At 39.0% G+C, this 26,695-nt stretch overlaps 1 protein-coding gene across 9 annotated transcripts in view; it reads right to left on the reverse strand.

Moving 5' to 3' along the window:
- The window catches only part of GRM8 (glutamate metabotropic receptor 8), a 359,393-nt gene that overhangs the window by 183,722 nt on the left and 148,976 nt on the right, over window positions 1-26,695 (reverse strand). For all 9 annotated transcript variants that reach the window (XM_068165642.1, XM_068165650.1, XM_068165657.1 and 6 more), the window contains exons 4-6: window positions 20,329-20,464; window positions 19,686-19,840; window positions 18,374-18,511 (exon numbers count right to left, since the gene is read on the reverse strand). In XM_068165642.1, the coding sequence (XP_068021743.1) occupies window positions 18,374-18,511; window positions 19,686-19,840; window positions 20,329-20,464 (429 nt within the window). The remainder of the gene's footprint in view (window positions 1-18,373; window positions 18,512-19,685; window positions 19,841-20,328; window positions 20,465-26,695) is intronic.

Consider the following 26,695-nt stretch of genomic DNA (forward strand, 5'->3'; position numbering starts at 1 on the left):
GTTTAAGAGGAGACTGGATGAGGCACTTAGTGCCATGGTTTAGTTGATAAGATGGTGTTGGGTGATGGGTTGGACTTGGTGATCTTGAAGGTCTTTTCCAACCTGGTTAATTCTATTCCATTCTATTCTATTCTATTCTAGTCTAGTCTAGTCTAGTCTAGTTTAAAATGACTAAACTTCAATGTCAGCATTTTTGTTTGTGTGATTCATCATAATCAGCATGTCATTTATACACACCGTCACTTTTGTCTCCATCATCTATGTGCTAGATAAACATTTTCGGAAGTAGCTCTTCACCTACATACTATATATAAGAGATTATAATACACTGCTCTGATATCTTTTTTTTTTTTTCCCTTGGTCCCAAATCATACATTTTTCTCATCTTAAACTATAGACTTATGACAAGGCTTTGTTACAGACTCACATTTTACTAGAGAACCTATTTCCATCACAATAAAAATACTTTTGAAAACCTTAACCAATATTTGGGATCCTAAGGAAAACCACACAGCAAATTGGCACTATGTTTAAAAAAATCACTGTTGCACTTTACAATTGAACCAGTTTGAAACTTTTGGTTACATGCATTTGATTTTTTGAAGATAATACACTATAGTGGTTTTATTGAAGTAGAGCAAGTTTTCATTCTCTTTTGCCTTGAATTTTTAAATGGTCTGGTTTAATTTAAATTCCAAATGTCAAAATCTTTCTAGATAGAAGACTGATCTTTGCATTTCCTCTTCTGAAGAGGATTTCCTGAATAATAAATTAAGAATAGAAGTTTTGACCCTTACTGTATTTCGCCTTCTAAAAAAGGCCCTGAATGTACAACAGCAATCATTGGAAATGCTTTACTTTCTCGAACAGCTTAAATATAACATAAAAGATTAGGAACAAGGGAAAGGGGCCTGGGTGGTTTTCCAGTGCTTGTGAACACTTGAGACTGGTCCAAAGTTCCAATTTCCACAACTTCAGGACCCCTTTCTCCAGGCAGCCTACTCCCTCAGCCCTTCTCCACCTCCTTCTTAGAGTTTCTATGCTGAATTGAAGATCAGTAACACAAAGAGGAGACAGTGATGGGAAAGGCAAAATACTTTATTCCAAAAGCATCACCTTTGGACTTGCATACAGATAGCAAGCACAGTGGAACTACGGTAGAGGGAAAGGAGATTTTATATAAGAAAATAAATGCATACCAAGACAAACACACATGCATGGCATACACTGCAGTAATATTTTAAAATGGAATATCCCAGAGAGTAGATCTGCTTGGATGTCAAAAACCAAGCAGTAGGGTTATATCATCCTTCGATCAGAAAAAAGAATCACATACAAAACTGAAGAAAGAAAATATGACCAGCTAAAAGTTAAAAGTATTAATAATGTAATTTTTCAAATAACCACCTACTCTCTAGGGAGGTACCATGAAAAGGCAAACTACCAGCACTTAAAATCACTGTTTCTTTGTGGAAGTGGCTATGGAATGTTTTTTCATGTGGGTAAAAAATATATATGACATGCTGCATGTTGCCAAATCATTCTTAAGTCTTTTCAGCTGAGAAATTCTACTGAGTTCAGTGCAGTCCTGCGCAGATGCTTATGTGGGCCCTGTAGACCCTACCTTGCAGGATTTGAGCTGTATTTCTAAATATTGCACATCAATTGTTTGAAGACATAATTAGACCTGAAATGGTTGATTGTCATCTAATTAGGTTCCTCAGCCTCAAAAGAGAATTAACTAAACTAACATCCTAAACTACATTTAAAAAAGGAGAATATTGAGAAACAAAAAACCTAGTCAAAACCACATTAATAAAGGAATTCATGTATTGAGCTGTAGAAAAATGTACATAGTCTGTTAAGAGTTACTAAGGACTTGAATACTATGAACCAAATGTATAGAAATGACAAATTACCTCAGATCAGATGCAGAATTAATGCTGTATATTAGAGAACAGATGAGGCAACAAGTTAAAATTTAACCTCATCAACAAGTGTCACAGAACTGAACTCCTTGTGTGAACTGAAAGAATGGGAGGATGATGGGTTTGGCCACTCAGCCACAATAGCAACTAGGAAAATTAAATGGTACAGAGAGTTATAGAGACTGAAGGAGCACAAAACATGATCATATGAGAGTTTGGATAGCCAGATTTAAGGCAGGTAAATATCATAATGAAGCATCGGTTGGAGATACTGCAAAAGACCAACATGAACAACAAGCAAAGAATGCCAAGAATAGAAAGGATATTGGGTTTTGTCTGAAAGAGTGCACCAGACCCAATTCCAGATATAACTACAAACACCTTAGTAATTATGATCAAAATATGCTCAGGTGCATCTTTCTAAAAATGAAGGAAAAAAATATTAAGAAATAGAAAAAATAAATATAGGAATGGTGAATTTTTTTTTGTTTGTTTCTGTTAAGGAACACTATAAAAAGGCACAGATGATGGTAAAAGCACTACCCAAATTTTACAAGCATGCTTTCTTCATTTTTAATGTCACATGTATATCTGAAAAGAAACATACAATCCTGAACTTAAAGGTTCTACAAGCAAAAAAAAAACAAACTCTACATAATTCAATATCACAGTGAAAGAGGCTGCAAGAAATCTTAATTCTTTTTCTCAGAAGAGTGATTTGTGGTAAAATGAGAAAAACAAAAACAAAAGATAAACTGTGGAAAACAGAGCCAGGTAACAACAGACCAAAAGAGCCTGGAGTAATGCACACAACAGTGCCGTCGCACATTCAATTTTCCTTTTATCAATACTAGAGCATTTAAGCATTTTTTCTCATTGAGGCCAAATTCTTGGTTGATTACCCCTTTCATAAGTTGTTCAAAAGTCTTGTCTCTATTTCAAGATTCTGTGTAACCTGTCTATAAAGCTCTGCTTATTTTCATCCTACTTTTAAGATCTAAAACTTTTGTCTTCTGAAGTGAAAAGCAGTGTAGCTTCCCTTCTGATGATTCCTTTAAAGCTTTTCTTATCCTACTCAGCCTTTGATTACAATCCTCTCTGTGATTTCAACACACACACCCCCAAAAAAAAATTCAAGTTATTACTCTCATTTGGGGGGCCATATCTTCTCAAATATTCTATCTTTTCATGTCAATAAAGCAACATTCATCTACAGCATTAAAGATTTGGCCGTTATACATCCTCTGAATTTTATGCCTGTTAAACTAAGTTGCAAATTTTTTTTGCCTAGTGTTCCAAACCATGTTCCTTTTATTATCATCACAAATAACATGAAAGACAATTTCACAGAGGTATTTGTGAAAATGGTCCACATAAAATGAAAAGTGACCTTAATGCTCAGCCCAAATTCAAACCAGATCTTATGCAGACGGGAAAGCCTCATACTGCAGCTTGCAAAGGTATGGGTCAATCAGAGCCTATGTAAAGGAACATTATTTAACAGAGAGTGCCAGGAAAACAGAATCATGGAAACATTCAGGTTGGAAAAGACCCTCAGGATCCCCAAGTCCAACTGAAAACCCTACTCTACAAGGTTCACCCCTAAACCACATCCCCAAGCATCATATCCAAACCTGGACACAATGTTCAAGGTGTGGCCTCAGCAGAGCTGAGTACAAGGGGACAAACACCTCCCTACTCCTGCTGGACACATCATTTCTAATACAAGCTAGGATGCCATTGGCTTTCTTGGTCACTTGGGCACACTGCTTGCTCATATTCAGTTGCTGGTCAATTAGGACCTCCAGATCCCTTTTTTGCCATACAGCTTTCCAGCCACACTTTTCCAAGCCTGTAGTTTTGCTTGGGGTTGTTGTGACCCAAGTGCAGGACCTGGAATTCAGCCTTGTTGAAGCTCGTCCTATTAAGGTTGGCTCATTGATCCAATCTATCCAATTCCTTCTGTAGAGCCTCCTGACCCTTGTGCAGATCAACACTCCCACCTAACTTGCTGTCATCTGCAAACTTACTGATGATACACTCTTCAACAAGGTCATCAATAAAGATGTTAAGCAGAAGTAGTCTCAACACTGAGCCCAGGGGAACACCACTTGTGACTGGCTGCCAGCTGGATTTAACTCCATTGACCATCATTCTTTGGGCCTGTTCACCCAGCCAGTGCTGTATCCAGCTGAGCCTGGGCTCATTCAAGCCATGTGCAGCCAGTTTGTCCACAAGAATTCTGTGGGGAACAGTGTCAGAGGCTTTTCAAAAGACAATATCCACAGTCTTTCCCTCATCCAATATTCATGTCATCTTGTCATAGAAGGAGATCAGGTTGGTGGTCAGGGAGGACACTTACAATGTCCCTAAATCTGCCACTTTCAGAGTCTCAGGCTCTGTTTCAAAATTTGAAAGGAATAAAATGAAATTGTTTCTTATTTGCTATAGTTTCAGAAGTGACAGGAAGAGACAATTTAAAATGTTACCTTGAAGTGTTACTGGTGCTGGAAATGATTCGTTCATTTCAACATGAAAGAATAATTGTTGATGTACCTGAAAGTCTCTGAAGAATTGCTCTTTCAAGGGTATGGCTCAGGAAATAGTCTATCAACAGTCAGAACTGAACACTGAGAGTGATAAAGCATCTTTATTTTCTAAGCCAAACAATGCTTATGTGGCAGTTAAATTCCACAGGACACCTCTGAAGAGCAGGTTTATGATGTGCAAATGCAAATTCATTTTTCTTCTTTGCTTGAAAGAACACAACAGCAAAACACAGATTAAAAAATAAATAAGTGAAAAATGCCATCTCTGACCTAAAGAGCACGTGGAAAGGCAGCATAGTATACCATGGCCTCAGAACACTACCAGCCCTATGACTGCAGAGCTTCTGAAAGCATTTGGGTCTTACTGTTTTGTGGGGCAGGTGGAATGTATGCAATGCTTCCCTTTCACTGTCTTGAATTTTAACTAAAACAGTAATAAAACATCCAAGATCATCCTTGGCTGCAAAAACTTCTCTAAATGCTGAAGATATAGTAGAAAAACCCTACAGCATTAATCACCCATCGTTAACAGATGCACCTTAAAATACCACTAATGGAAGCACAATTTCTCCCAGAGTATGACTTTAATAAATTGGAAGTAACTTATTTTCCATAAGGTATGTAGCATGAGACCACAACACCAGCTGCTTTTGTCTCGGTGACAGATCATGTACATTATGCAGATTTGTCAAAAATTTAAAACCCTTATCATGTGGGATTATTCCATCACAGAATAGAAAGATCTTGGTCAGAATAATAAAATAATTAATTTTTAAACAAAGCCTAGATATAAACCTGAAATACAAACCTTAGTCAACAAGTCCCTTTCAAATATTTTGCATACTTGAATGGGATAATGCACTCTGAAAATCTATGGTATTATCAATAGGCAGATATATATTCAGATCTGAGTAATATTTGATGATAATGTACTGTTGACTGCCAAGTTTTACCTTCCATTTTGTTTCTGTCTGTGAAAGTAATTGTATGGATGCTAAATTACCTCTAAACATTTAAGTAATATAGTCATAATATAAGCATATACTAGATTTATCACCAGGATTTACATAATCTGGGAATGCAGCCTGCTTTGTTGAGAAGGCAGTGATCCATGCAGCCATTGAATGGGATTCATTTCATTTGAGCAATTTAAAAATGGGGCACCTCATCCAAATTAATCATCTAGGTCTATTTGCAGCTTGTAAAGAGAGACGGGTATCCTTGCAAAGTCATACCAGTTTAAGCAGCTTACTAAGACATGTGGAGGTGGCCTGCCAGAAGTTAAAGAATTAAGTAAATACTGTCTCATGAGCTCCACCCAAGGGCAAATGTAACAAGCAATACCTCTCCTCTCCTCTTTAGACTGATTTTAACACAAACTGGGGGCACTTGTGCTTCTATCTGACCTCTCGTAGGAACCCTTTATACAAAAACACTTATCACAAATACTGGATACAAATAATACTCCGGAAATCTTCAAGTATAATTGCTACATTTAATGGATACACTTATCCATTAAAAAACAATTTCTGACCTCCTTTTCTACCCTGATTTATATAACCTATTATGTATGGCCCATTGATTTTTCTGGGTCTATTTCTGCGACTAAATTCTACTCAGTAGATTAAAAAGCATCTGCATCTGTTTACAGACGACCAGTTTGAACTCCCTTCCACAAAAGGTGAGCAATTACTTATACATCAGGTGCATTTCACAGGTAAAAAGGTAAATAATTATTCAATATATCAAAAATGTTCATGATCTGAAAGCAGAGTAAGGTATTTTAATTCCTTTTTCATAAAATTGTAAAAGCAGTTAGCTTATCTGTATTAATTATATTATAAAATTAATATAATTTTTTAAAACACATAATTAGTTGGGGTATTTCTATCTAACATCAGAATAAGTTAAACTTTCTTTAATATCAAACATTAGTAGTTAGGGACTTGCTGAGCCACTTGGATACTCACAAGTCCATGGGACCAGATGGGATCCACCTAGGGTGCTGAGAGAGCTGGCAGATGAGCTGGCCAAGCCGCTCTCCATCATTTTCCACCAGTCCTGGCTCACTGGAGAGGTCCCAGATGACTGGAAACTGGCCAATGTGATGCCCATCCACAAGAAGGGCCGGATGGGCCGGATCTGTTAGAGGGTAGAAGGGATTTCCAGAGGGACCCTGACAGGCTGCACAGATGGGCGGGGTCCAGCATGATGGCATTTAACAAGTCCAAGTGCCAGGTGCTGCACTTTGGTCACAACAACCCCATGTGGCGCTACATGCTGGGGTCAGAGTGGCTGGAGTGCAGCCAGGCAGAAAGGGACCTGGGAGTAGTGGCTGACAGCCAGCAATGTGCCCAGGTGGCCAAGAAGGCCAGTGGCATCCTGGCCTGCATCAGAAATAGTGTAGCTAGCAGGAGCAGGGAAGTCATTCTGCCCCTGTACTCAGTGCTCGTTAGGCCACACCTTGAGTACTGTGTCCCAGTACTGGGCTCCTCAATTTAAGAAGGACATTGAGATGCTGGAGAGTGTCCAGAGAAAGGCAACGAGGCTGATGAGAGGTCTTGAGCACAAGCCCTATGAGGAGAGGCTAAGGGAGCTGGGATTGTTTATCTTGGAGAAGAGGAGGCTCAGGGGAGAACTTATTGCTCTCTTCAGCTACCTGAAGGGAGGTTGTAGACAGGTGAGGGTCTCTTCTCCCAGGCAACCAGTGGCAGTACAAGAGGACACAGTCTCAAGCTGCGCCAGGGGAAGTTTAGGCTTGAGGTGAGGAGAAAGCTCTTCACAGAGAGAGTTGTTAGCCGTTGGAAAGAGTAATTGGCCATTGGAATGTGCTGCCCAGGGAGGTGGTGGAGACACCATCCCTGGAGGTGTTCAAAAAAGGACTGGACATGGCACTTGAAACCATGGTTTAGTTAGTCATGAGGTGTTAGTTATTAGGTAATAGGTTGGACTTGATGATCTCTGAGGTCTTTTCCAACCTTGTTGATTCTATGATTCTATGAAAGATCATTACAAAAAACGTAATTTCCTTTGGTTTACCATTTTCTTTTCCCTTGCATTCATGTTTAATTTGTTGATATGCTGTAAGTCAACTATTCACTATCAGAGAAAGGGTTGGCTTGTGCCAGCCTCTGTATAAGTCATTCCTCATTCCAGTATATGTTTGAGATGACATTATTTTTGCAGTTACAAAACTGGACAAACAAGCTATGTTATATCTACTGAGAAAATAAGTACTGGCAAATCTAAATACATATCTTGAATATCTTGAATGATTACCTATTCCAAGAATATTTAAAATAGCTTATAAAGATTAAGCTGTGTATTAGATAGATTCTCCCCCTAACCCAACCCACCACACCCTGAACACTAATCAATGGAATAATGTAATGTTAGCTTGTAGCTGGTGCAAACAAGTACCACAAACAGTTAAATTCTTCTTCACAAAAACTGTGGACAGAGAGGGCTCTATATCCTTATAACTTATTCAGAGGGATCAGTGTTCACAGAACAGTGCTAGAGTGCTTGGACAGTGGTCAACAGGTCTGAAAGATCAGCAACCTCCTATGAGGTTACAATGAGCTGATCAGCCTGTCTGACCACATCCAAGGATCTTGAAAACTGTGCAGCTAATAGTCCTTTTTGAGGATTTAAACTATGTTTTTATTGTACTACTTGCATCCTGATGAAGCATCTAGTCAGGTAGCAGGTATACACACCAAATGCTTAAAGCACTGCAACCTGAAATGCTGGAATAGTGGTACAGATTATGCATACACAACATTAAAACAGTTCTTTCAGTCCACTCACAAGGCAGGATTACAAACACTTGCTCAAAAGGGAAAATAACAAATAAGTTTTCTACCTGAACAAGGGTATCTGGGACTCTGGCCTATACAAAATCTCTCTTCTTATTCAGAGCATGAGTCTGTTTGTGGCAGACCAGGAGATCAAAGGCTTTGACTCTTGACTTTCCCATACTACTAGCATGTGTCCAAAGTGTTTGGGCTAATACTGGAAAATGATGGAGTAACTTACCATTGTCTCCCAGGAACAAGGATTATACACAGATGACATCTTTACCTGTGTGACATTTAAGTTACATCATTAGTAATACTGATTACAAGTGTTTTGAGGTCACATTTGAGAATGTGCAGTTCAAGTTTGCACAAATGTGCAATTAAAGCAACAATTTGTTCACTGGGATATGGCACTCCTGCAGAGGCTCTGAGGAGGAACAAGAATTTCTGGACTCAATACTTACTAGCAAACATACCCACAAATCCACACATGCATACGTGTATTAAAAGTATTCCAGTTTGGCAGCAAGTGTACCAAAACTAAAATGGCAAGATACTCTATTTAAATGATTGTGCAGTGGAATATGACTCATAATTTTATAAAACATTACAAATCTAAAACTGACACATTTCCTGACAGAATACAAGACTTGAATTCCTGTTTATGAATAAAATTATAGAGAAACAAAGACCTCTACAGAGTATATCAACAATTTCTTCTTCATTCTGTTACAAGAAGCTTTTTTAAATTATGTGTTGTGTAGGTGAATCTAAGATTTGACAACAGGATTGAGATATGTTATTCTGATGGATATATTATAAAATGATTTAAAAACACTAACAACTGGTAAAATAACACAAAAGGATGACAGCAAGTGAAATAAAGAAATCAAATCAGTAAATGGGCAGAGTACATTAGGTTCTCTGATCTGACAGCTCTCAGACACTTTAAGTAGTATTTATGCACATTAACAGTTCCTGATGAAACAGTATTCAACTTGAATCTTCTGAAATTCTGTAGTGTCTGGAATAAGAGCCAGAACTGGCTCTTTGGAAGACAATCAATATGGGCTTTTTTTGATGAAATAAGCTTAAGCTATGATCTTCTACTGCTCACCAGTATACCAAATTCTGACAGTAGTGAGATGGTAAAGTTCTTGCCTGCCAGTTCTCCACCATCCAGAGATAATTTGGTCTAAACATCCCGACCTGATGTACAGCATGAGAAAGTCCTTATTGCAGCCCTGTTAATTTTGGCAGAATGTCAATCACTGTCCTCAGATATCAGATTTTTTCTATGAAATCGACTACCCAGGCTTCTAAAACTGAAAATCAGAAAAAAATCTCCACAAATGGTGACTTCATGGCTTATAGTATACCATAAGAAAGATATTGAACTTCATTTAGGTCATTGGAAGAGGTTTTGGCATCACCTGAGACATGATTTATTGTCCTAAACCCAAAAGTAAATACTCTGTAGCTCCATATATAATTTAATGGCACACGATGCAGTACGATTTAATGCTACATTAGAGGCAGCTTGTGGGCACTGTAGTGCAGCTACCCGCAGCACAGTTTTCACAGTTCTGAGAAAATGTCCACAGAAGAGTGAAAAGCAACTCTAGCTATGCAAATACTTCTCAGCGTCTTTTGTGTCCTGTTGATGTGATGGGCAGCAAAGATTCAACAGTCAGCTTGGCTCCTGCTTAGCAGGCTGCAAATCTGACTACTGTGGGTTTTACACAGAATTACTGTACTTATACGAAGTAGCAATAGACATTTTATCGATGTAAATAAAAATTCAAAAATCATAGAATCAAAATCATAGAAAGCATCAGATTGGAAGGGACCCTCAAAGATCCTCTTATACAACTCCCCTGCATTAAGCAGGAACATCTCCAATTATATCAGGTTGCTCAGGATCACATCAAATTTGACCTGGAATGTCTCCAGGCATGGGGCTTCCACCCCAGCTCTGGGCAACCTGTTTCTGTATCTCATCATTCTCACTGTAAAGAACTTCCTCCTCATGTCTAGCCTAAATCTACCCTGCTCCAGTGTAAACCATTGTCCCTCATCCTATTTCTACAAGCCCTTTTAAGCAGACCTTCCCCAGCCTTCCTATAGGTCCCCTTTGGATACTGAAATGTAGCTATAAGGTCTCCCTGAAGCCTTCTCTTCTCCAGACCGAACAGACCCAATTCTTTCAGCCTGTCTTCACAGGAGAGCTACTCCAGCCCTCTGATCATCCTCTGGACTAGCTCCAGATGGTCCATGTCCTTCTTGTGTTGGGGGCCTCAGAACTAGACACAGTACTCCAAGTGAAGTCTCACCAGAGCAGAGCAGAATGGCAGAATTGCCTGTCTCAGTCTGCTGGCGATGCTTCTTCAGATGCTGCCCAGGATGTGATTTACCTTCTGGATGGCAAGTCCACATTGTTCAGTCATAGAATCATATAAACATAGAATGGTTTGGGTCAGAAGGGACCTCCAAAGGTCATCTAGTCCAACCCCCCTTCAGTAAGCAGGGACATCTTCCATTAGATCAGGTTGCCCAGAGTCCCACTGAACCCTCAACTACCTCTCTGGGCAACCTGTTCCAGTTTCACTACCCTCTTGATAAAGAACTTCCTCCTAATGCCCAAATCTATTCTCTAATTTCAAACCATTGACCCTTGCCCTATTGCTACAGGCCTTTGCACACAGTCCCTTTCCATCTTTCTTGTAAGCCCTCTTCAGGTACTGGAAGGCCACTATTAGGTCTCCACAAAGTCTTTTCTTCTCTACGCTGAACAACCCCAGCTCCTTCAGCATGTCATCATAGGAGAGGTGTTACAGCCCCTTGTTCATTTTTGTGGCCTGTCGTAGGGTTGGAAGGGAAAGGCCGTGCCTTCTTCTCCCCCCAGAAAGTGAAGAAAAAAAAACTTACAGCTGAATTAGCAAAGCAGTGGATGCTGTATATTTACAAAGCAATATAGGATATGCAGGGGAATATATACAGAATTTACAGTATTTACAATATATACAGAAATATACAACAAAGTAGCACAGAAATGAGAGTTCCCCCCTCTGCTGAGGGGGGGGGTCCCCACCTCTGCTCCCCATTCTCTCCCCCTTTCCCCAGAGAGGGTTAGAAAGAGAGAAAAGAGAAAAAAATTAAAATCAGGTATGTGTTAATTCGAAAGCGGTTAATACAGGCCTTGCAATTTATCAGTTTCAAGGTCAAGCCTTGGCCGAAAGCCCAGAACGCTGTGAGCTGCAAAGGGGGAAAAGCAAGACTGACTAGAAAAGTGCAGGAATGCCCAGGATACTCTGATGTGCTCCCAGTTCAAAAGGTGCTTCCCCCCAATCTACCAATGAAATTAGTTTAGATCCGTCTTTCGTTTACAAACATCCGACTACAATATTCCCTTTCTTAAGGGGACAGCCTCAAATGGTCACATGGCCCTTCTCTGGACCTACTCCATCAGGTCCACATCATTCTTCTGCTGAGTCCACCAGAGCTGGACACAGCACTACAGGTGCAAAGTGGTAGAATCACCTCTTCTCAGCCTGCTGGCCATAATTCTTTTGATGCAGTCCAGTATGCAACTGGCCTTTTGGGTTGCAAGTGCACACTGTTGGCTCATGTCCAGTTTCACATCCACCAGAACTTCCAAGTCCTTTTCCATAGGGCTGCCTTCTATCACTTCATGCCCCAAACTGTATTGATAATAAGGATTGTCCCAGCCCAGGTGCAGGTCCCTCTGGATGGCATCCCAACCCTCAGTCTTGTCAACTGCACAACTCAGCTTGGTAGCATCTGCAAACTTTGTGAGGGTACACTTGTCACAAGCTGGTCCTCCTGTACCAATCCTGGTCAGCAGTAGGGGGTCATGCTAAGATTCAAGGAATTCCCTTGGAGTAAATGAAAGTGAGTCAATGTCAAATGGCTGATGAATGGGCTTTATTGGATTGGATCAGAGCAGAGAGAAAGTGGGAAGGAATAGGAAATGGAAAATAAGAGAAAGGGAAGAGATATCACCATTTCCTGGGTTCAGCTCATAGAATTATCACAGGAACAGTCCCATGTTCTTGGCAGCAGGCACACACTTATAAAAGAAGAGCCCTCCATGGCAGTGGTGGAAACAGAGTAGTGCGGGGCTGGCAGAGCAGCACAGGGAGAGGGAAGCCGTCCAGGCCACACAGGCAGTGTGGAGCAGAGTGTCAGACAGATCTGGGGGATGGATAGTGCAGAGCTGGTGGACAGCTCAAGCAGTATGGCATGGTGAGAAGCAGCAGGAGTGGTGCAACCAGGCTGCCTGTGCGGAGTGCGCTAGGTGGAGCTCTGGGGGGCACTGCCAACACTTAGCCGGCCGGAAGTTGCCATTTCCCCATCACCTCCTTCTGGGCAGGGGCAGTGCCTCCAGAGCTTTGTATTGTGCAATGTTCACACTGGCCTTTCAGTGGCGCTGTTGCAGTGCTTTCAAGACATAGGGTCAGACCATGTCACACCCTGTCTGTGACAACAGAGCAACTGGGATCTCACAGCACTCAATCTCACTGTCTATAGCATTGATAAAATTATTAAAAAATACTGGTCCCAGTACAGACCACTGAGGGACACCACTTGTCACGTCTCATCTAGACATAAAGCCATTGACCACTATGCTTTGCCTGCAATCAGACAACCAAATTCCTTACCCACTGAATAGTCTACCCATCAAATCCTTATCTCTCCAGTTTAGAGAGCAGGATGTTGACTGTGTCAAAGGCTTTACGTAAGTCCAGATAGATGACATCTGTTGGTCTTTTTCTACTGATCTTGCTACACTGTCATAGAAAGCCGCTAAGTTGGTCAGACAAGACTTGACTTTGGCGAAGCCATGTTGGCTGTCTTGAATCACCTCCCATTCCTCCATGTGTTTCAGTATAGCTTCCAGGAGGATCTGTTCCATGATCCTCCCAGGCACAGAAGTGAGGCTGACAGATAGGTAAATACCAGAGTCCTGTTTTCTACCTTTTTAAAAAAATCTTTCTGCAATTTGTTTATAAGCTACTTTTTAAATGGGAATCAAGAAAATGGCAAAGAACAGCAAACAAAGAGAAAGACTATTGTACCTCTTATGCTTAAGCATACTGGTCATAACACACAAGGCGCACAAAGAGGGATAGCATGTAGCTCCTTCTGTGTGCTCAGGAACAGATCTTTAGTGCCTTAGTGCCTTTTGGGAATCATGGTGCAACTCACCACACCTCAACTGCATCTATGCTGTTTTGGGGTTTTTGTAACTTTGTGCAGGCCTCAACAAATAACTACTTTAGAAGTGATTTTATTGTAGTGGAACTATTAGTCCAACTAAATAGCAATGCAGTGTATCTGTTTAAATTTTTCAATTTGTTCTGTGCATTTTTCAGAACATGGCTTCATATACATGACTAAATCTATTTCTATTAATATTTTCAGGTGCAATTGTATTTTCAAAGAGGTTAGTTGAAAGAAAATAATTAAGAAATGTATCTATAAAGTTCCTGCAAGTGCATGTCTGTTATACTGTTCAATGATTTTTTTCTGTGAAACAAATAGTTCAGTTTGATAGAGCAAATTGATATTGGACTTATTTACATAGGTCTCTCTATGCTTTTGGAAACTCTTCCATCTTTATTTTTAGCAGCACAGTCAGTCATTATAGTCAGTTAAAGGTTGATTAGTTTTGCAGAGTAGTTAAAATGCTAACCATACAAAATAAGCAAAGACTACTTCTGTAGGGATGTGCATGAAGGAGTTTTTTCAATTAACTTTTTTGTTGAGGTTTTATTAAAGGGTCACATTTTACTGTTCAAATATTGTAAATGCTATGATAAATGCATGCCTTGAAGGGATGCTACAGGGGAAATCCAGAACAAATCTCAATGGAACTGTATCTTCTTGTCAGATTCTAATTTGAGGCTACCGTTGTACACATTAAAACATGATACAGTAAGCAAATTCGTGTTAGATTTCTATTTGCTTATGCATGCAAGCACAAACATGTCCACAAATACATAATATATATGCAAAGAGGACTTCACAATTTGTTAGAAGGAAATCAAATAGCAACATTCTGTGAGGCTAGTAGAAGCTAATATGAGTACATTTCATTTGCTTCTTATCCTTCTCCCTTAACTCTTCATTATTAACATTGCTGTCTTTTTCTGTCACTGTTTTGGTCTACTGAAAGAGTGATGGTGTGCATTGTCAGCCCCACAATTCAAATGCAGAAAGCAGTCTGGGATTTCTTCATTTCATTTTCAAACCTTCAAATTCATGCTTTTGTACATTTCTCTAGAAACCTAACTTAAGGTAGGACTGACAATTAATAGCTCAATAACCAAGAGCTGGAATTAACACACTACCAGTGATACATCTCATCAGTCCACAACATTTCTAAGTAATGCTAAATCTTCAGCTACCAAAAACTTGGCCCACCAGTTGACTCAAGGGGGAAACTGAGAGTAGGGGTCAATTTTACAAGCATGTTAAATTTAAAGTAGAGCAAGAGTCATACTGGCTCTGCCATCTCCTGCAACCGTGATGCAAGGATGAATACTGCCTCTGTCTTTAGAGTTTTCTGCTAGGGAATAGGGATGAGTGAGAAGTTTCTCATCTCCCCACTTCTCATTCCCATAGAGAGATTCCAGTGCTAAAGAAAGGCTGTTGAAGATCCCTGAAAGATTCATGTCTTGCTAAAGATCTTTTCATCAAATGCAGAAAACCTGTGCCTTGAATAAATATGTAAAGTGAGGCTTCCTGTAAGCTCTGCAGACAATTCATTCCATGTATCGCTCAATTTTTTTCCATTTTGCTACAGTAGTACATAAAAGTTGTCTCCACAAAGGCCTTTCCTCTTCCCCAATTAAAAAAAAAAAAGAAGTTTAAGTCACTGCTAGGTTAAGTTAAGGATAGTCACATTGTTCCATATTTCCTAATTTAATGGTCCAATTTGATTTTTTTTTTTTAATTCCACAAAGGTTGGAACTAAAATTCTCTGTTATGAACTAGTCTAATCAATCACTTGGTGCCATGGTTTAGTCATGGGGTCTGTGGTGACAGGTTGGACTTGATGATCTTTGACGTCTCTTCCAGCCTTGGTGATTCTGTGATTCTATGATCTCTAGTGCCCAGATAAAATATGGGAAACTCAGGATAAATGATGGGTTTAAGATCTGTCTTCTAGTCCCAATCTATAAACAGGAATAAATCCCTTTTGAGAACAAAGCTGAAATTTATAACTGAGAAAGTACACAGGAAGTTTCACAGAAAACAAACTGGAAGGACAACTGGCAAATGGGATAGGACAAGGATCAAAGGCTTCAATGTTGAATTATAAACAATTAAATGTAACAGCTCCTATAGCCTCATTGAAATTCAGGGGTTCAATCATTTCTTTCAATTACCTCCATTATTTTGGAGCAGACCTACCCATGAAGCAACCTTCAGCCTTTTAAGGGAAACATAAATTAATGGCTGGGATATTCTCTTTAATCCCTAAGAGATGTAGATCATAGTAGCCTGACTTGCCTTCACTGGGGCTGAGGTATGAAGAACCAGAGAGGATTTTGTGCATGAGAGGCCATGACAAACTGAGGTGGGTCAAGATGTCATTTGTGATTCTCGAGGTTTAGACTTGAGAGGTGGCCTGGGGGTGTGTCATCTTCCCATTATCCACCTAGCATTTCTCTTAAATCACAGGAGGTTTATTTTGAACTTCAGCTCTCATCTCTTGATTCAGTTTACTTTAAAGAAATGTATTTCGGTTATTTTTTGTTATCCAGACCTTTACATTTTATTTAGATAAGCACAGGGATTGTGGTGAATCATCAGCTTGTTTACTGTAGTAAGCCATTTTTTACGGGTTTTAGTCAAGGGTCCTATCACTCTTAGGTACACTTGCTTGCAGAGGAACTCATGTTTTTTTCCCCTGCATGTGCAACCTTCGTATAAGATTCCACATCTTAATCCCATTCCTTGATATTATGCTAACTTTCTGCATACAGAAAAGAATGTTTTCTTTCTGTTTTCAGGTGCAGAAAGCACACCATAATTTCTTTCATAAAAGCTATGGATATCCATCTCAAATAACAAATTATTTTGAAACTATTAAGATACAGCCTATACATTTTACACACTACTTTTCTCTTGGTAATTCAATTTGACAGATGTGATGATGCTAAGAAAAGTCATGCAGCCATCTGTGGTAACATTTAGAGTTTCCCCAACTACAGCACATAGAGCACTCATTCAACCTGAGGAACTTTTAAAAAGCATCTATTTTCCAATTAAAATAGTTAAAATAATCCCTCCCCAGACACGGGCAACTACCCAGACGTGACTTACTGCTATATGAATCAAGGCCAAGGAGTAAGGGTTTAGAGTAATGAGGTATCAGTTACATCAGCAAGGAACAATATCATGGGTTTTTTTCTGGAGTATGTGGCAAACAGCAGAAGACAAGACACTGTTGTTGAAATGAGAGAGAGCATGCATGGCTCTCATATTTCTGTGTGAGATTTATCTGCACATTGTGAAGTCCAGCGTAGTAAGTCTTCAAACCGATGGCACAGTATACATACCATAAATCTGATGGTTGAGGAAGTGTAGGACTAAACAGTGTGAGTATTTGGAAACTGCACAGTATATGTGTCTGACAAACCCAAGAGAAGTGGGGTGGTGGTGTGCAGCTTTTGTTTGCACAGTTTGGAAGGGCAATCAGATAACAAAGACTGTGTGACAGTGTGTCCTGGTTTAAGACAGTCTGCTCTCACAAGCAAGCCTGCCACCTACAGATTGGGAGGGAAAGTACCGCAAAAAGCCCTGGGTTGAAATAAGGAGTGTCTAATGAAAGTAATACAATGTAGAATTACCTATTTCACAGAAAAGCAGAAGCAGCAGCAAAAGCCATCCAGAAATAAAACAATTCCACTGCCACCCAAAACCACAACAAGCCCACTGGAAAAGACCAACATTTCAAAATCCTGAAACTGGAAATAGCAACAGGAAGCCACTCATGTTGCAATCTGAACTACAAGCCCCATGACAATTTGCTCCAACCAGCACTTTTGTTTTAAAGCTGACACCCACATGGTACAGAACACTCATCAGCAGATTCAATTGGCTAAACTCATGACACACTGTCACCAGGCAGCCACAATCTTCAAACAGCAAGTGAACAAAATTATTCATGTTTCATGTGGAAAATATTATTTGGTGGGGAAAAAAAATAAAAGGAAAAATCATGGCACATCAATGACTTATGTATGTGGTGCAGAAAATTGGATATTTCTGCTGCCACTAGTCACAGAGTCACTACCACTAATGCTGGAACTGGTGGCAGTAATTAAGGAAATGTCATAGGAAACCCTGACATTAGGCAAAAAGTAACATATACAGTCTGCTGCAGTCACAGAATACTAAAGGTGACACTCTTGTAATAATCTTTGCAAATGACAGTGACAAGCCAGTGTCTCCCAGAGGAGATGAAAGTCAGAGCTACTGATGCAATTGCGTCTGATGCCTGAGCAAGCAGGTTTGAGAACAGCAGTGCCAGTTACATAGTTTTTGTGCAAACTTCATAGAGAATTCCAGCTTTAAAATACAATAAAGGAGCCTGTTCTTTTGCAACAAGAATATACCAGTTTGATTTTTACTCCATCCTCAAACATCGTTTGTAAACTAGATAAGGAGTTCATGACTTGACCTATCATCAAGACCTCAATAGTCTAAAGAGAAATTTAATTCTCTGTATATACGTCAGGGATAATGAAGTGAGAATTACCGTGATGTGCTCGTTCCCTCAAAAAAAATAAATCATATTGACAGCTATAGATGGGGTGAGAGCGGAGGTCACTGAAAACATGAATGGAATTGACCCACAGCCACAGGTATTCACCAAAATCTGTACCATCATTGGATTTGTGCAAATTAACTACTAAGTTTCTCAAACATCGTTCCTGATTGTTTTCTTTGAGGAAAAATGTCACACTTCTTACAACATAATGATATGCATTACAGAACTGAAGGGAGCCTTTCCTACACTCCAGTAAACAACTTACAGATAATATTTTACTTTCACAGTTACCTGTGCATTTCTTGATATTGCTATTTCTTTTTCCATGTGATCCTAACTTGCATCCAAAGTTCTCCTCCCAAAATTCTGCAAACCAGACATTTCTTCGATTGTTTGCAAGCGTTCGGCTCCGAAAATATCTATCAAATCCTACATTTAAGAGAAGTGGAAGAAACATTAAAATGTGGCATAGCATGAAGATAGTAATTTAAAAATAATAAAATATTTTGCACCATAACAAGAAAAATATTGAGGTATAAACTACTCTAGTATTTTATGAACACACTAGTACCTACGGTAATTTTTAAAGTGTTTTTATTACTTCATATTTTCTAAATATCACAGCCGGAGTTTCTAAAGTTCCTGCAGAATTCTATAATTAAAAAATGCAACACAGATAGTTAGGAAAATAGCTTAAATCTTAATACACAGGTGAGTCAAATAAAGAACTGGATACCTACCAGAAATTAAACAAACTCTAATCACTACTTAGTCAAAGACTGTGATCCAAATAAATTTCATGTCAAGACCACCTAAAATTATTGAGTACTACCTCTCTAGTGAACTAGAGTCTCCTGTACACCTAAAATTCTGTGTCTATTTGTGTGTTTAATGACTTGGTTGAGAAACTAAAGATTCCTGCTTAGATCTGATCAGATTCTGCACCAATCTTACCCCTAGAGCCCAACAGCCATAATGAAATCATGACTAATACACACCATCTGGATTAAGCTCTTTACAAATGTTTCCATGTGGCTAATTTCTCCAAGTAACATCAACAGTGCTCAGTTTTTCTAATCATTTACCAGTTTAGAGCACTTATCCAGGCAGTAAGACATGTTACCATGTCCAGTACCCTCCTGGGAATAAGATAATTCAAACCAATGGCTTCTGTTTCATCCACCAAGTCTGAAACTTTAATACAGTTGCTTCTTAAAGTAAGTTCAGGAAAGGAAAGCAGAGTCTAGATTGCTCTCCTCCCAGGAGAATGAGCTGACTCATTATCATCCAATAGTCTTTTTTTTTGTCCCAAAAGACCACCAAGCTATGGGTAAGCAGCTCTTCACCACACATGCTCTCATTAGTACTCAATTACAAGATTGCCTAATTGCATATTCAGCATCTCCTCATCTCAACAGAGATATTAAATGAATACTGGATGAGGCTAGCTCAAGTTCTTTAGTTGGAAAGTTTTCCCTGATTTCCCTGTAAGCAAGGACTACATACCTTTTTTTAATCTTTTTTTTTTTTTTTTTTTCTTAAATAAGACTTAGGATTCTTGAATATTGTCAGAAAATGGGGCTTGTGCCACATGCATTCCTACCATCTATCGACGTCCTTTTGGGCAGAATGGTTACTGCTCCTTCTGCAATCTCCTCCTGCTGCTGAACTGGCGCAATTTTTGACCCCCAACTATCTGAGCCAATCCAGAGGAAATGCCCAGATTGATTTGCTTTTTTGGCTGCTTCCAGTATTCGCCTGCAAATAAAAAACAAAATGAACAAACTGTATTAACAAAAAATTCTGAATTCCCAGGAATAATTTTGGCTATACATGAGTTCACTCACAATAACCAATCAGTCAGTAGTTTTCACAGTCTAAAGCATAACAATATATAGCAATAACTGTGGTGAACTGTAGTGTAAACATTTTCATCTTTATCCATATTTTACATTTATCAATAAAGATCTGTTTCATCTTTATCTGTATTTTTCTAGCATGCTTATTGGATTCTTCTTTTTCAATCACCAAATAATACTCTTTCGGAGCTACACTCTTAGAAACTAGGAACAGGTTACATCTCCACAGAATAAAGGACCAGCAAACTGTATAATTGCAACTCAAATTCTTATCACTGGATTGACACTAACTTTTACAGAGGATTGAATCTGAAACCTCTTGTGCTGTTCTATTCTGTACCAGCCAACTGAGCATCTCTGTAACATAAAAAATTAGAAAACAGGCACCTAATATCATCTTCATTTGCAAACATGATCACTGCTCGAGCATTTGGAGTTTCCAACAACCGCTTGATGATCTTTTCAAATTCTCCTGGTCTTGGCTCCCGAGGGATTTTGAGTGACTGAGCAATGCAAACACCTCCTGAGAAAAATTAAAAGAAAAAAAAAAAACAAACAACAAACCCCACATTAAATAAATCCACACTTCAGATAACCAGGTGGGCAAAGGAAACAAGATATTAATCTGAGATAAGGCAACACAGCCAAAGTTTACTTTATGTATTTAGAAATATGCACTGCACAAACTTAAACATGTAATGCTTCATTAAGAGTTCAAATAATTTTCCTGTTGCTGTATTTTTTGCATAAAATTGAAAACAACATCCTAAATCAGGCCCTCAGGCACTGTACTGTGGCTCAAGCAGACTGAATTCCACAAACCCACTCCAAACTGTGACAGCTGAGCCTTGAAACAGGATTGAATTTAACCTTGGAGCCACAATTTGGACAGCTTACTTTCACAATGAGGTTCTTCAGTATTAGGTGTTATTATACACCTCTACTTTTTTAACAGAGACTACATGGTTAACAATAAATGCTGTGGTTACAAAATCAAACACAGAACTTGAACTGTTGTCTTATGACCAAATGCATACCAGTCATTTCTAATTGCTATTATGACACTCTCAATTAATTAGTCTTAATTAGTTAGGAGGCTTTGGCATGTCATTAAAAATTCTAAATTACTAATTAGCAAATGAACACAAACTCAGAGATTACATTTATATCGCTTCCTGACAGAAGAAGGAAAGTGCTAATTGAAAGCTTTACATTTCACCTGTCCGGCAAAATGAACAAATTTCTGCAGAAACTCAGTGATTCGTAGTGGCTTCCATACAGTGCTGGAGAGGAACCTCTACTTCCCACTATTATCAGGTGGAAGAGGAGACAGGGATAGAAATTCTCTGAGCTTGCTTCATGAAGCACTGAATCCAGTTTACAATCTACTTCCTATATTTTAGGTGATCTTCCAGTGATGTTTTAGAATTTATTTGTTTTAATTAATTTAAGAACTACTGCCTGATTTGCATTGTTGCATCTAAATCCCACCAATGTTTGCTCTTGCAACTTGCTATTCTCCAAAGAGAGACTTTTGTGGAGAAGCTAATTATTAATAACACTAGAAAATTAGGAAAATGAGAAAATTATTATTTCTAACAAAAAATGAGACCTCACTACACAATGACAAAGCAAACAATAATTTTTGCAACTATGCATCTAAAGACTTCTGCACTGAAGTTAGTCTTCAGTATGAGGAAGAATAAAAATGTGTTCTATTTTTAATAAGTGCTGATACCTATTTTTTTGTGTGTAAGATCAACGGTATGAGATTGAACACATCCAAGTGCCAGGTTCTGCACATTGGCCACAACAACCCCATGCAGTGCTACAGGCTGGGATCAGAGTGGCTGGAGAGCGGCCAAGCAGAGAGGGACCTGGGGGTACCCATCGATGGTAGGCTGAACGTGAGCCTGAAGTGTGCCCAGGCAGCCAGGAGGGCCAATGGAATCCTGGCAGGTATCAGGAATAGTGTGGCCAGCAGGAGCAGGGAGGTCATTCTGCCCCTGTACACTGCACTGGTTAGGCCACACCTTGAGTATTGTGTCCAGTTCTGGGCTCCTCAATTTAAGAAGGACACTGAGATACTCGAATGTGTCCAGAGAAGGGCAACAAGGCTGGTGAGAGGTCTTGAGCACAAGCCTTATGGGAAGAGGCTGAGGGAGCTGGGGTTGCTTAGCTTGGAGAAGAGGAGGCTCAGGAGAGACGTTATTGCTCTTTACAACTACCTGAAGGGGGGTTGTAGACAGGCGGGGGCTGGTCTCTTCTCCCAGGCAACCAGCACCAGAACAAGAGGACACAGTCTCAAGCTGCACCAGGGGAGGTTTAGACTGGATGTTAGGAAGAAATTCTTCATAAAGATAGGGTGCTTTGTTGCATGGTTTAGTTGATTAGGTGGTGTTGGATGATAGCTTGGATGTGATGATCTTGAAGGTCTCTTCCAACCTGGTTTACTATATTATTCTATTATTATTCTATTATTAGGTGTATACATGACTACATATTAAAGATAATTAGACAACTAAACTCACAGTTAGGCAGCTATGCTGTATATGGGAGGCTTTTCAACTTTCTGAAGTCTTGTCCTCCCTGTCAGAACATCAGCCTTATGTTTTCCCAAAGTACTTCACCTAATATATGATGCACAGATGCATATTTGAACAAAAACAGAGTCTCAGACAGATGCAGCTTGGGATGTACAGCTTCATGAAGAAGTTACACAGGTTTCTTGCCTTATCTTTGTAAAGCTGAATGTATTTAAGCAAAACAAACATATGCAGCCTTTTTTACTATTTTTATTCAAATATAATATTTAGTAAAATGACAGGGATTCATTATCAGATTTTGTTCTGCCTTTGCAGAATCTCATCGACCTCAACAGTTCCCTGTGCAGGTAGGTCCTAAGATGGAATCAAGTTTAACTTTATCCTGAATTCTTCTCTGCTTTACATGAAAGAAATAGTATTTGCAAATTAGAATATCTGCCACTTCTAACAAAAATTGGTTTTACACATTTGTTTTCACCTATAATTGGTAAAAAGATAAAACATAAATAATGTACTCTTATCTGCTTTAAAATGGAATATAGTGTCTTTCTCTGCCAACACAGTTCTTCATATTTCTGTTGACAGCCTAGCTCCCCATGACAGACAGCAAATTTTCCAGTAATAAGAAATGAGCCTGTGGAGCAGGTGAACCTCATATTCACCAGGTGTCTTTGACAATGCAGTAATGAAAAGGGGGACAATATACCACAAGAAGCTCCAGCTGATTTTCTAAACTAATATTAAACTATTGTAATAGAGACTTAAAAAGGTCATTACAACCTCAAGTAACAGGGCTGAAACATATGAGAAATATTTAGCAGATATCTGGTAAATTTTACAGATAGGAATTCACTGTTAAAACACAAAACCTGAAAAACAATGACAAGCTGTTAATTGTCCCCAAAGTCACTCAGACACAAAACATAAAAGAGATCCTAAACAATTACACAAAGGAATAACTTTTACCTCATACACTTTGAGAATGCATTTTTCTACTATTTCTATTCATGCAATGGCCCTTAGGAAGAAAAACAAACAAAACAAACAAAAAAGGCAAGAACATTTTTTTTTCCCACAAAAACCTTAAATGCAAATACTACAAAATGCATATATGTAACACACTATGTACAGCCAAGTATCAAGTAAAGAATACTGCAATATCTAAAAAAAAGCTATTTTCAGTCAAAATGGTGTAGAAGAAACACCATTCCATCACTGCAACAGCAACTTCAGTGCATCTTAGCATCTCTACATTGAAGAATGTGTTAAGTACTACTAGGAACAAAATAAAACACACTTTGGCCTTGTTGCTCCATTTATAATGAATTGTGAACGCTATCTCTCCAACACACAAAACACTTTGTGTACAACCTTATCTATATATTGCTTATACAGCTGTTGCTCAAACAAATAACAGAGTATCAATTTTCAGCTAATGATGTAATGCTAGATCAACAAAGGTACTTACAACATTATGGCATCTAACCTCTCAGCACCCTGCTGCCTTTGAAATCTACAGCCTGTGCTAAGTGCCCAGACAGAGAGAGATAAGTGTCTAGGAAAAGGATTCACAGGAGCCAGCAAACTGAGTAAAGAATAACTATTCCTTCAAAATATCTAGCAGAGGCACAAAAACTAAAGATTTTAAGACAGTAGTTAGGATAATCCTATGAAGTAATATAAAAATTATTTCCCCAAATCAAGAAGAAATAGGATTTTAGAACAGATGTCTCATACGTGATACCACAGATTTACCATTTGCTGCAGAGGTGCCGAAGGGCAGCTGGTTCAGACACCTAATGCCCCTGAAGAATTTATGGCTGCGAATCATTAGCACAAACAGTGTCTACCTGTTTCACTTTGTCAGCATTTTTTACTGACCTGGCATAGTGACTGATGTCCCTTTTGCTGGTTTCTAAAGCATTTGTTATCTTTCATTATCTGGGGATGTACTTAAAAAAATACATAGTTTTAATTTTCCCTTGGCTAAAATTATGACTAATCTAACATTTGTATGAGGAAATGAAGTCTAACTATTGTTACCAAAATGTCATGTTTGAAGCTGCTCAATTACAAGGATTTATGAAGAGGGTTCAGAGGGAGCTGCACTAAAGCTGTTACTGAGACCAAGAAGGGAGTCAGACAGACCCATTTCAGGTAGCTCAACTAGGAAGAGATACTGGTAATTGTATCCACTCTTATTGCACCCATTCCCTAACTCATATAAGACACACGAGGTGAAAGCAAAGGTTTGAATCCTTCGCATCTTTTAAAGACATTAGGATGTCACTGATAGAAAGCTGTTCTTCAAGTAACCTGGGAAGAAAAGAAACAAAACGTATTTGCACCAAACTGTGCCAAGTCTCTTTTGTCTGCTCTCAGATCTGTAAAATTAAGGTATACTCAGTCATCCCAGAGCTTAATTTGAGGAATAAAACAGTTAATATGAACTGCACTGTGTCAGTGAAGACAAGCACCCATTTGTCTTCTAACAGCTCTCAAGTGTGATATCCTGCACCTGGGACCTGCAGACAATGAAGAGAAGAGCAGAAGTGGGATCTGAAAATCAGGCTCATAGCAAGAGCTGCCCCACTCATGATCAGGGGCAAAGTCCAGACACCCTGCACCATGGTTATGAGCCACTAATTCATATGCTTTTAAAACATGGACATAACCAGACCTAATGTAATATGGGTTTGAGCTGTTTTCTCCATTGTGATAAAATACATATCTTAAACAAATTGTTCTATGCTAGGCTTGGCTTGCTTACAGATGCTCTGTGCAACAGAGCTTGTGCAATATAGATTATCACCAAACAAACAAAAAAAAAGAGTAGCTTTTGAAGATATTGTTAATACACTGAATCAGTGAGTTTTTTTCATTTCTGTGTGTGCTCTTACAATGATTCTACCAATTAAAAAGAAAAAAACAAAAACAAAACCACACCCACCACAAAAGGAAATGTAGTATTTGCATCATTTTTGTGGTAAAATATATGGAGGTTTTATAATAATAAATATTCATTTCAGTCAGATTTCAGATGGATTCTGAAATCACAGAGTCACCATCCCTGGAGGTGTTCAAGAGGAGATTGGACGTGGCACTTGGTGCCATGGTCTAGTCATGGGGTCTGTGTTGATAGGTTGGACTCGATGATCCTCGGGGTCTCTTCCAACCTTAGTTATACTGTGATACTGTGATACTGTAAATGTCAACCATTGAATACTCAAGTATGTGGTGGTGGGTGTCAGGAGTGATGTTGAATTTGTATTTGGAAGAATAACAGACAGACTTGGTAGAAAACTTGCACTAACTGATTAATTTCCTGAAGCAAAGACTGAAAGTGGAAGATGAATATAAATGCAAGGGCCATATTCTCTCTTACTCCAGCAAGGAGCCAGCACTACATTAAGAAGCAAATAAGATATGCAAGAAAGAATGAACACTGTCTTTGTATTCAAAAATAGATGCAGTTCTCAGTTCAAGTGTGTTCAGTGTTGAGGCTACAACCATACTTCTCAGAAGTGGTTTACTCTCTCCCCATGTGTATGATTAACCTTAGCATTGTAAAAGGGAAAGGGATCAAGCTATGCACTTGCTTTGATGAGCTATCTACCTCTGAGCATAAGGAGGCATACCTCACCTGGCTCAGCATACGTGAATACAAGTCAATTATTTCTCTTCAACTCCATTATAAATCACATTGTTCCTGAAAAAGCTCAAGACAAATAGCCAAAATACATCTGGGACCCCATCTTATCTGGCAGGAGTTTCTTAGCTAGCTTCTTTTTTTTTTTTTTAAGATTATTGTATGTGACTGGTGGCTAAACCAAGAAATTTTTAATGTAGGCCTGTGGAGTATTTCTAAAAGACATTACAGAAATATGTGAAGGCAAAGAAGCTTTTATTCCAAGTAGGGAACAGATGTCAGAGACTCAGAAGAATCCTCAGTAAAAACTCTACTGTGAGGCACACAGGGCGCTCTCATAGGCAGCCATTGCCTCTGCCAGGAGACTGCATTTTTCGGTCAACATCATATAAACCAAGAGACCATGAGGAAAACCAGACAACTGCATTTCTCCTCCTCTTGCAGCCCTTCCTCTGATTATATCGAAAGTCTAGAAAATCTAGAGCTGGTTGCAATTGGTAGGAACCTACCCAACATGAAAATTGTTGGAAGTATTAAAAACAGTATGATGCTTCACACT

Source organism: Melanerpes formicivorus, unplaced genomic scaffold (genome assembly GCF_026170545.1).
Source record: "Melanerpes formicivorus ecotype bairdi unplaced genomic scaffold, bMelFor1.0.p_v2 SCAF_3, whole genome shotgun sequence".
In the NCBI taxonomy this organism is placed as follows: domain Eukaryota; kingdom Metazoa; phylum Chordata; class Aves; order Piciformes; family Picidae; genus Melanerpes; species Melanerpes formicivorus.